Source organism: Oratosquilla oratoria, chromosome 23 (genome assembly GCF_046742065.1).
Source record: "Oratosquilla oratoria isolate Oo_2021 chromosome 23, ASM4674206v1, whole genome shotgun sequence".
Classification (NCBI taxonomy): Eukaryota; Metazoa; Arthropoda; class Malacostraca; order Stomatopoda; family Squillidae; genus Oratosquilla; species Oratosquilla oratoria.
In genome coordinates, this window is record NC_134799.1 from 37,240,660 (window position 1) to 37,253,192 (window position 12,533).

A 12,533-nucleotide genomic window follows, 5' to 3' on the forward strand; every position below is an offset into this window, starting at 1 on the left:
GATAAGAAATGTAAAGAGTAATCAGCATTCTTCTTTGGTTGAAGATAAGTCTCCAATCATAAATGCTGGGTAACTGGTCCATGGGGATGTCACCTAAGTTAGTACTCTACAGTATACAGGGTTATTTAGAGAGATCCTCTGCCAGAGTAATATAAGGTAATTTAACAAACAACTGTAACTTGACAGATTAAGGGTAACATGTACGAGTATGATTATGACGAAATAGAACTACATACACGCACCACTGTAAAGGATGGATTGGAGCACTGATCCAAGAAAATAATAATTTTTATGCTTTCAGGGGGAAGTCTATACCATTTGTACAGGAGAGGAGGTAACTTGATCATGAGAAATATGGGAATAAACAAAGAGAAGACTGTGCAAGGGATTGATTGTGCCCATGGCATTGTTTGCAGCAGACTTGGAATATGAAGGAGGCAGAAAGGAAGACCCTAAAGTTGCTTTAGATGAATTGTAAAGGAATATGGAGGGTTGATAAAGATGGATACAGCAAGAAATGTATAGGTGAAGCTGAGACCAAGGATGGAAAGGGTTTATAAAAAAATATTAACATAGTTTGTGCACATGGAAAGAACAATTGAAGAAAGACTAGCAAAAAGAATTTGGGATATATAAATGGATGGAGGGAACTTCAGGAGAAAACCAATAGCGAAGTGGGTGGAAAGGTAGAGGGAAGTGTTGGATACAAGAGGAATGTCTGTTGAGCAAGGAAGAGAGAGTGCAAAATATAGAAATGAATAGTGGTTGTAAATGAATGAAGAAATTACATGGTCTGAAGGGATATCTTCTTGTCTGCTCTCTATATTTCTCATTTGGATGAAGGGGTTAGGGGTCACCATGTAATGATGTGGGGATAAATCAACTTCAGTGGTTCGACCCTGCTGTGGAGGTGTTGTGTTTTGCTGTATTCCATTTGAATCAAGTGGTGTGGTGGGGAACAGGGATGACCCTTCATGCACAAGGAGCCAAGGTGATGAATGGGTTTATGGTTTTTAGGATGGATGGCTGTAAGCTGGGTAGATTCTTTGACTCAGCCACTCTCCTAATAAGTGATGGTCTGGCACCTATAGATCATGTAGAATCAACATCTATTGATAGCATACACTAGGCAGGTGCATCAGGTCCTCCAAGATAATTTTTTTAAGGCAAAGGCAGTACAAGACCCCTTTGGGGCTCCAAGGCAGGCAATTTTTTTTCTCAAAATTAAGGATATGATGTCCAGTAAATCTACAATAATTAATAATTCTATATATCAAAGGCTTCTTCCCCCTTATAAGGGAGGTAGCCAATTCAAAGGGACATACCCATTCCTACCTATTCCACTCTCATCCACTACCCTTGTTTCCCTCTTATCTTAGCTCCTTGTGGACCCACTGCCCAGGGCAGAAGCAATGCAGCAAGACACAGGACATCCACATAATAATAAATACTAATAAAAAGAAGTAAGTGTGGTGTGATAAGTATAGTGATGTTTGTGTATGTGAATGTATACAGGATGGGTGTAGTTAAAAGTGCTTGTTCTTGAGGGGTGATAAATGTTGCTGTGGGGCCCTGGAATAAAGCACTGGCTGGACTCCCCCTCTCATAGACCCTAGGGTGCATTGCATCCCTGATATGCAGTTGTAAATCCCCATTGTTTCTCTGAGTTGGTAATGGCGCAACCACGGAGGGCATGATGCTATGAGCTCGAAATGCCAAAAACTGCCTTGCAACATGATCAAGCATTAATATTCCACCACTTTGTGGACTTAATTAGTGGACTGGGAAATGTATTGAAATTACACTTTTTCATGCATTCCAGAATGTTTCAACAATAAACTGGGATTGGTTCATCAATCATATTTCCATTATATGTAATTCACTCAAAGAATCTCAGTCGATCCTGCGTTTTCGGTTGGCAGCCCTGCTCGCCCTTCGCTACGATGTAACTCACGAACTTTTTCATATCTAAATATTTCAATTTCCGATCTGAGTGTCACTCTTCCGACCATAAACGTTGGTACAACCGTATTCAAAGACTCAAGAAGATAATAAATATGAGACGATGAAAGCCGTAAACCAATCGAGATCGAAAAACCATGAGCGGTATGTACTCAAGTCATGTTGACTCATGAGATTGATTAGGGTGAAGGGAGAGAGGGAGCAAGACGATGTGCTTCCCGCCATCCATCCAGTATCAAAAGATAATCATATGAACCTTTCATTTTCTCTTTGATGTGTCACTTTATGGGATATGTGAAATCACAGTTATATTCATGACTATTTTATATCACAATTTACAACCAGCCTCATAATGACTGAACACAGCGATAATAAGTAAAATGCTGTATAAACATTAAAAGGTGCTACTATAGCGTGAGGTCTACCACACTATAGCGTGAGGTCTACCACACTATAGCGTGATGTCTACCACACTATAGCGTGATGTCTACCACACTATAGCGTGATGTCTACCACACTATAGCGTGATGTCTACCACACTATAGCGTGAGGTCTACCACACTATAGCGTGAGGTCTACCACACTATAGCGTGAGGTCTACCACACTATAGCGTGAGGTCTACCATAATATAGCGTGAGGTCTACCAGACTAGCGTGAGATCTACCAGACTAGCGTGAGGTCTACCTCCCGTTAGTGCTATAGCGTGAGGTCTACCGCTACATTATCCATCCCTCATGGATATCGCACATTTCCATACATTTATTTTTAGCGATAAACACATAATTTGTACATGTCCTAGGAATTACATAGATAATTAGATTTCTAATTCATATTAAAGGAAGAAAAGTAAAAATAAACATGTTATATATTTCCATACATTTATTCTAGCGATACACACTTCGTACATCTTCTAAGAATGACACAAATAGATAATTGGAATTATTTTTCATCACCTTCCAGCAAATATTGTCAAGATGAGACTGGAACAGCTGACAACCAACTCATCTGAATGAATCACCGAACCATATGCACATTCCCTTTCAATAATAGGGATTACAGTGTTGCGGTCACGCCGTTCCATCCAAAAGTACCGACAGTCTGAACCTTGTTTAAAACCAAAAACCCAAAGCCCATCAATTCTACCCCCATGGTTTCTGTTGTTTTCTTGTTCTGCGTCACTGTCCTCGGAGAGAGGAGCGTTGTCTCCATTCAGCATCCTTCCTCGGTTGTACTTCCATCGATCGACCACCAAATCTTGCCTCATCAATTTGGACGGGGTTATCTGTTGTTCCGACCATCTTCCCCTCGTAGTTGATGAGAAACTATGGCTGTACACACCTCTCGGCACATGTTGAACCAGTCACAGTATTGGCAGATTTTCCTGTGAGAGTCGTTACTGTGGACATTGGTATATCCAATATAAAGAGAAATATTAATTCTAATATTCCACACAGGCTCAGGTTGCAGTGCAATTTGTTGTTCATGTCCGTATAATGGAAATTTTTATTTTCTCTACGAACGCGGGTCACGCGGTAGGCCTCAGGCTGCACCTGGGTAGGCGACGTATGGCGGTAGACCTCACGCTGTAGTAGCACCCATTAAAATTATATTCCTTATCTTTCTTTGAGCTATCGAGATAGAAATCTTTGAAATAGGTGAACAAGGATTGCTTCATCCCTAGCTGTACATGAAATTCGTATAACTCGTATAGTCACTGAGCTAAGTGAACAAATATAAATATATTAGAAAGCTTCGGGTTTCAACCAGCTCAGCGGGGGAAGGGTGAGCAGGGCTGCCAACCGAAAACGCAAGGTCGACTGAGATTCTTTGAGTGAATTGTCTATCATTATAATAACCAATATATCAATCTGAAAGTAGGAGAAATGCTGTAAAATCCTTTCGATATTAGAAGCGGGGTGCGCTAGGGGTATGTCCTATCAGTATTGCCAATGAATTTAGTGATGGGAAGAGTGACAAGAGTTAGATAATATATCGATAAAATACCTAACTTATGCTGATGATGTTGGTCTGCTGAAAATGGAGAGGACTTTATCAACATAATCATTACTTACAACGGGATAACGAAAAAAAAATCGGCTTGCGAATTAACTATACACTAATAGGAGTAACATTAAAACAAAACTAATAAAGAAATTAAGGTGAAATTATCGATAGCTAATAGGAGTTTCTTTATCATACAAGATATCATGAAAATAAAATAAATATCGCGAACAATCAAGTTGCGAACTTGATTCAATAATACGATCTACAGCTTCATATGCCTCGGAAATTCGGCTATAAAAAAAAAAAAAATTATGGTGTTCGAAAACACAATACTGAGAACTATAACAGAATCCAAATAAAGAAGAACACAGATTGAGAAAAAGGCACAACTGGGAACTTAGTCAAGTAACTAAACTGGAGAGAACGGATGCTGTCAAGAAAAATAAGCTTAGAAGGGCAGAGCATGTTGCACGCATGGATGAGAGCAGGATACCAAGAAAGGAGATCAAGAGGAAAACCTCGAATGAGGTGCAGGGCCAGATTTACCTACTTGTGACCCACAAGTTCTGGGCCTTAGGCAAACTCCTCAGTAGTTCCCCAAATTTATACAATTATGGCATGTTCATCCTGGGTTTACGATTCTTCTGTTGTTGTTGATGACAATGAGTATAACCTTCAGTCGACCTAACCTAATCTTTATTCCATTGTTGATTTTCGGCTTTCTGGGGTGACAATTCTTCGTGACCATATATATATATATATATATATATATATATATATATATATATATATATATATATATATATATATATATATGTATATTACTGTAGTTTAAATTTCAATTTAATAGATTATGGCTACTTTTTACTGAAAAAGAAATGGATTATTGCACTGTAATACAATGCCTGCCTTATATATATACATACATACATACATATATATATATATATATATATATAAATATATATACATATATATATATAAATATCATATATATATATATATATATGTATATGTATATATTGATTATTATTATAATTTCTTTGCCATTCTTGAATGACAAGTTAGTTCAGTGCCAGTTACTCGTGGGCCTTACGCTGGTGACCTACTATGTCTATTGGTAAATTCGGAGCTGGTGAGGATTGTTGGCGTGAAGGTGGTGGGGATGAGAAATAATGACGGTCCAGAAAACTGGATGGAACTTGCATAAGGTAGAAGATGGAGTAGTTTGATGTTGGCGGATATGTATCACCAAGAGGTCCAATATACACCGGAGAAGTATTCTATGCTGAAATTTAGTATCCATATATGGTATTGCTGTATACAGAGTATTTTTCAAGTAAAAATAAAAGAAGAAAAAATCAGAATGAAATTTAAGTGCTTCCTATGTCTCATACGTATCGGTAATAGCATTAGTATTTTCTATATCCATGATGCACGAAAGATATCGTCTCATGCCTAATGCCATGACATTGAAAAGGGGACCAGGTGAGCTCCCCTGGACAAATCTTGGTTGCTCCACTGAACAGGTATTAGCTGAACTGCAATGGTTTACGCTCTCTCTCTTATGTATGTATGTATATATATTTATATATGTATATACATATATATATATATATATATATATATATATATGTATATATGTATATATATATATATATATATATGCAATAAAAACACTAGGAGCGTGTGTTCACAAATGCGTAAATAACCGCTAGGAAAAGTAAACTAACGAAGCAGAGCACTTTCGTATAATTACATCTTCAGTGCAGATACAAAGAAGGAATTATAGAAAGCGCTCTGCTTCGTTAGTTTACTTTTTCCTAGTGGTTATTTACGCATACATACATATGTATATATATAAATATACATATATATATATATATATATATATATATTTATTTATGTAATACATATAATTTTATTCTAGATTTTATTTTTTCTGTTATTTTTATCAGTTATTATACTGTGATGCAAGGAAGGGATGGGGTTGGGGATGGAGGGGGTAGGAAGTGGTTATGTGTGAATGATATTTTGACGCCAACCGAAGGGATTTGTCCCCGTTTAACCCGTTTTCTATTTTTCTGCAGAGGACAGAGGTTGCCGATTAATTGAAGAGACCTTACATTGGATGTGCTGTATTGCCGCATTGCTTCTGACCTACCTTGTAAAATCATTATCATTAGTGTTATTATCATTATTATTACTACAATTATAATCATTTTTATTTGTAGACTTTCAAGATAAATGCGAAAGAGCGTGTAGCACTGGTTACTTGGCGAAACAGAGGAGAAAAGTGCAATCAGAAATAAGTTTGAAAGGAAATATCACTGCGGATGTATTTGAACAAATCAGCACACTCTGAACTTAGTGTGGTAAAATCTTCTTGTAAATCGTGTAAAACTCGTAAATAACTATTAGTTCACTTAAATATATTCATTTGGTTACACATCCTCTTATCCACCGGTTATGTTTTGTTGATTTGCCTGTCAAACTTATTATTTCCTTGCACCTTTTCTTGGATTCACGTTATTCATGCTGAGGGCCTACGAAAAAGAGGTAGAAGAAATAAAAACAGATGGTCTGATTTTTTTCATTAAAAGAGTAACTTAATTTTAGTAATTCACGCGCACATTATGTATGGTTCATGTGCACTTGCACAGTAAAACATTTAGAATTTGCGCGCGAACACAATGGAAAGTACATTCGTGTTGCATGTGATAACATGTTCCGCCTTAGCAACTGTTCACTAGTAAATCTTGGATGTATAAAATTAGTGCCTAGAATTAAGTGAAAATTAACTGAATTTTTATAATGTAATAATAATCACAAAAACCATAAACAGAAGGTAGTGGCAAACAATGGTGAACAGTTGTGCAAGCTTTTTGCCTTAATTTTTAGAAAAACTTTGCACAATATACTAAAAACTAGATATATTTATATGTTTTACTATTTTATATATTTATTTAATCTATTGTGCTTCCATTTCATGCTTATTTTAGGTATAATTTCATTTTACATTCGAATGGAAGCAATGTTTACATGATACACGTGTACGATATTTCCGAAGATAAAGAAGGAAAGAGGTAGTGTGAACTTTTCGTTCAATTATATAAGTAAGGAAAGGCAAGTATTAATCTCATATATGGGGCAGGTATCTTCAAATATTTGTAAAGTGGTAGAAACCTATATAAGACAAAAACTGCGCAGAAGTGACGCAGTTGAGTCATCTTTCCTAACGGTTTTTATGTGACTGGAAGGCGGGCAGTTCCTTGTTTCGTCTGCTGCAGAAGTGTCACAAAAGCCTCGATAAGACGTGGCTATGGGTCACATACAGTGCTTTGATATTGTATATTTTTCGGAAATGGTAATCAGATATCCCTCCTACAAGTTTTGGTAAGGAAATAAAGTCAAGTCGGGCCAGTGTTTTAATTAAAAAAAGTAGAAAATACGTTTGTATCTAAGGGGCGAGAGTGGGGTTATGGAAATTTGTTCACTGTAAAGGGGTTGAAACGAAATGTGCGTTGTAGTTGTCGAGGGGCACGAGGAAGCACCCCCCACACAACACCCCCTCTCACCCCAGATGTTGATTTTTTTTTCCTCCGCACGAAGCAGAGTCCACCGGTCTGGCCCTGTTATGACCTTCCTCGTGACTTTCATCAGTTACTACGTGGTCGGTTTGTACCAACGTCTGCTTTGACCTGAGTGTATTTTCCTTGTTTTAACCGTTATGTTACGGTGACGTCCTTGACGATTTTATTAAGGCAAGCGTGTAGCGATTTTATTCATTTAATTAAGGAGACGTCACGGTAATGAAAGGCTTTTCATTTTTGCCTTAATTTAATTTTAATTCTCACGCCCACCTCTTTCTCCTAGGGTGAGGAAAGCAGGGAAGAGGTGAAGCTCCCTTGTGGCTTTGTATGGCAGAGGGGGAAGGCAGAAGCATCAATATTGCGAAATGGTTCATATTGTTCAAGATTGACAGCATGTGGATAATATTGAAGAGCCATGTAGGGGGTGAAGTGGGAATGAATCAATATTGATATGGGCTATAGTTTACCAACTCCTCTATTCTTGTGGGGAATTTCGCGACCTTATCGCGCGTATTCAGTATGTTGGGTCAACACTGCAAAAGATATGATAATAATAATAATAATACATGAATAATAATAATAAATGAATACCAAATATAAAAATGAATAAATTAATAAAATGATAGTAATGAAAGAAGAAATAAAGAAAAGGATCTGGTGATTTTAATCAGGGGTGCTGTCGCCGGAAAATCATATAAAGAGAAAAACAAATTATACTTTTAAACAGCTGAAGAATATAAGAATGGAGTTTAATTACAAGGATGAGGATATGATGAAAAATATAAATGAAAGTAATTCTTCCTAGACTGGAATATGTAACTGGTATGGTCACCACGCCTTATACACAGATATAAAACAAGTAGATAATACAAAGGGCAACAGCCAGGATGATCGCAATCTCAAAAGGTAAGGCATAAGAGAAAAAATAAAGAAAACAGGATCTTCCCACATTAAAAGATCGAAGAGAGGAAGTTGACAATTATTATATCTAGATAAAATGGTGCTGGAAAAATGGACTGGAAGGACCTGCTATTTAGGCATGAAAGAACGACAGGTCTTGTTGAAATAGCATGATTGCTTAAATGGTAAAGAGTGTGTGTATTCACATTCATCAGTAGTCTGAGTATTTTTGCAATTTCTTTAGATTCTTCTATGCTTCTGATGATGCTAATTTCACTCTCGTCAATGATTACAATACCATCTGCATATCTTAGAACTCCAACGTTTTCATGATCCATTCGAATTTTCTATTACCACATCTCGGGTTACCTTGGCCTATGCATTGGCGGAGATACCATGAGAAAACACGCAGCAAAAAGACACAGGTTTAAAATGATTAGATATGTGGATGATAGACGAGTGCTTCGTGAGTCATAGATGATTATATAGAGTGAGCGTGGGGTGAAAGTTGTGAATTAGATGTTAGCGGCGATTTGGCACAGTCCGTTGGTAGAGTTTGAGGCAAAGATGGCGAGAGGGATCCAGATTGTATCTGCTGTACCTTCAAGGGAAACGTTAACGACAGATGAATGGATAGATAGATGCGGAAGAAATTCTTGCCAGATGATTTTTTTTATTTTTTATTATTGATTCATCAGTATGTTCTTTGTTTGTTTATTGCATCGTTTGGTTATCATTTCGCTCACCCTCCTTGTCCCGAGTCCGAGATTTCTACTGCTTCATGCGATATGTCTGTCTGCTCTCCAACATTTCTTTATTGTGGACCCTCCGCCTCATCTCTTTCCTTCATTTTGCTAACACTTCTCTCCTGTACCCTGCCTTCTTGTTTTCGCTTTCCCATATTTTTTTTTTTGTAGATTTGTAGGCTGCAATCCCGTTGTTCATTCTTTTTACACGCCCCTTTCGTCTTAGCACATATATTTTCTTTTACACCCACACCTATCCATGTGTTTCCTTGCGTTCTTTTCATTCGCCATCCTCTCAATATTCCTGGTAATGTGCTACTTGTGTATCTCGGTACACCTCCACCGCCTCTTCTGCTCACATTCCCGAGTTAAGCAAATCAACTATACGTTCAAGTGCTACGGATCTTTTCACCAACCCCACTGTGACATTTTCCTATATACCTACAACTTTCTTTGCGCTCGTCCCTCCTTAGTGTCACTCGTCAGCATTTGTAAAATTTCCAATTATATTCCTTTATCCACCATCTCCAGGTACCTGAGCACTTGTAACCAACACCACACCATGCACGTTCATTGTTATACTCCACCTCTTTTACTCCTCCACACATTTCCTGTTTGTTTAGTTGTTACGTTAGTTCATCAAAGGATGTGTTGAACAGCCTTGGAATCCACATCTCATGTCCCATTCCTGACTTATTGAACTAATATTTTTCTGTTCATGTTTGCACATACAAACTATCGTAAGTGCTCCGTCCTATTGCATATCATTTCAGCTCTTTACTAAATCGAATTGTCTAATAATCTTTCTCAATATCTAAGAACATCACATATTTCCTTCCACCCAACACGGGTCACAAATTTGCCTTGTAAACAAAAACACATCATCTTCCCTTTTCTGAATCCTTCTCGTTCTTTTTCGCCATCAAATTTATCTTTCTTACAGCGAGTATAAGTCTTAGTAAGCATTTTTTGGTGATTTACACTCCTGTGACTTATTCTAAATTTGTTTGTCATACTGGGTTCACATTTTCGCTATTTCTGTGATTGGAAGCTAGTATCTAACCACCAGCTTTCTCAGTTGTTGATTGATCCTTGGGATCGAGAATTGTTTATAATTTCTTCCGTAACGGGTTGTACGTTTATATATAAAAACAGTACAACCCGGCCACCAAGTTACTTTATTTGTCTCCGTGAGTGGGTGAGGATCCTGCATCATCTACGGGAGTATGATACCATGACTTGCACACAGGAAGTAGGGAAGGGGGAGAGAATAAGAAAAATAGGGTCAGGCAGCGTGTTGGGGAAGGGAGGACGAAGGGGGTGGGGTCCGGCTTGGGTTCGCGGCGGGCTGGCGGGAAAGGCACCTGGCAACTGCCACGAGGGTACAAACGGACGGAGCTGCCGTGTCAAAAGGACAAAACGCACAAAATCGCGACATGGCGGAACGAAGCGTCAGGCGGCCTCCGAAAAATAGCAGGTTAACACCAGGAAGGACACACCGACAATGGAACAAGGCAGAACAGACTGAAATTTTAGTATCAGGAAACCACGTCAAAACCAGAGAATGGAAACACACGAGTACGTTTATCATAACGGGTAAAGGAGAGGAGCCTTAGAAAGGGGGTGGGGCTTGCATGCGGCGTGGAGGAATGAGGTAATGGAGGAAGTGGGGAGAGGGGGAGTGGAAACTCGTGTGACTAGGATCCAGAGGAGGTGATGTACTCTGTTCAGAAGCGGGCAGCCGGGAGGGTGAGTAGCAGCATTCTCATGAAGTTCTCCTGCGCAGTCGTGTTGTCTGAGGTAGGAGGAACCCAAGTGGTGGTTTTAGTAATGGACAGACTTCATGTACAGAGAATACAGTTCGCATTGAATTGTAATACTTGAATCCCTTCAACAATGTGGTATTAGCTATGAGGACCACAATAGAAATAAGCTTACATGCTTTTTTGTGTTATCCTCGGCAATTATAATTGTTATTTCGAACTATCTGTTCTTTTCATTGTCTGCACTTCATGTATATTGATTCAATGCCAAATAAACTTATTATTATTATGTAAAACACCTAAAGTGCGTCACCGTGTGGGGGTGTTAACACTTTCGCTGCGGTGTAGTAGTGTCACCAAACGATTTTATTTAGCTGAAGGGATAAGGAAAGCCGGCCACCACCTTCGAAGCGAATGGCTTTACGCAGAACATCGCTTGGCGGCTACCAAAACGAACGTTAGTCGTCAGTAATAATACTGTAGATGAACCCATTCGCTATGTAGGGTCTCCCACGGCTGAATGAAATTGTCTGACGGCAGCCAGAACAAATGTACATTTGCAGTGAAAGCGTTAACCAAGATAGATTTAACCTTTGTGATGCAGCTAAGGGGTTTACTTCGACTGAATAAAATAGCTTGAAAGTAGGCAGAACAAATTAATAGCTTTGCATAGCAACAAAAGGAGTTAGGAAGCCGTAGGTTCGGAGTAGGGTCTAATACACATTGTGTAATTGTGCTAAACTAGAAGTAACTAGATATAAGGATAGGGATCATGACAGTCATGGCATTTGGCTCCTGATTCTTTCAACCGTCACTGGGCGTAGGAACTCAGTTGCTGCAACTCGACAGTAGTCTGGTCACGCTTGATCAGGAAGACAACACTAAACGTTAACGCGAAGCACCCACAAAACGGATTCCGAGAGGACCGTTTATACCGTGCTTCGCCAACGCGCGCGCGCTGCTGAAATAATTTCAGTATCGCTGCGCTGCGAGTCGTTACTCCAACTCTCGTGGTCTGGGAGTTGGGTGTGTGTGCGTGTAAGGTCACATCATTACCCATAGGTCATATATGAGCTCTCTTCCGGGAAGGAAATAGCTGTCGATCACGAACACACACAATATATATATATATATATATATATATATATATATATATATACACTTATATGCATAAATATATTACACACACAAACATATATATATATATATATATATATATATATATATATATATATATATATGAACATAGTATGAAAAAAACTACGAGACCATATCGCATACACTAGGCAGTTCCATGTCCATTACCATCTGCCATACCTATCCATAAAGTTGCCTAGCCGTTTCTTGAAACAATCGATAATTGCAGCGCTCACTACATGGTTAATAAGTTTTCCATTCGTTGATCATCCTATTAGTAAACCAATTCTTGCCTATTTCTTAAATCTAAATTTGCCCAATTTAAATCCATCACTGCGAGTCCTGCCCTGATTTCTGAATATGATGACCTTGTTTGCGTCACCCTTGTTAAAGTCTTTGTCCACTTGATCACCTCTATTAGATCACC

At 38.5% G+C, this 12,533-nt stretch overlaps 1 protein-coding gene across 2 annotated transcripts in view; it reads left to right on the plus strand.

The window, feature by feature from the left end:
* Positions 1-7,004: 7,004 nt before the first annotated feature.
* The window catches only part of LOC143037684 (RWD domain-containing protein 2B), a 21,044-nt gene continuing 15,515 nt past the window's right edge, over positions 7,005-12,533 (plus strand). Inside the window, exon 1 of one of the 2 annotated variants that reach the window (XM_076206218.1) lies at positions 7,005-7,053. In XM_076206218.1, coding sequence (XP_076062333.1) covers positions 7,010-7,053 — 44 coding nt within the window. In that variant the 5' untranslated portion in view covers positions 7,005-7,009. Of the gene's footprint in view, positions 7,054-10,940; positions 11,007-12,533 lie in introns of those variants that run through there. The other variant, XM_076206220.1, reaches the window with a different exon arrangement.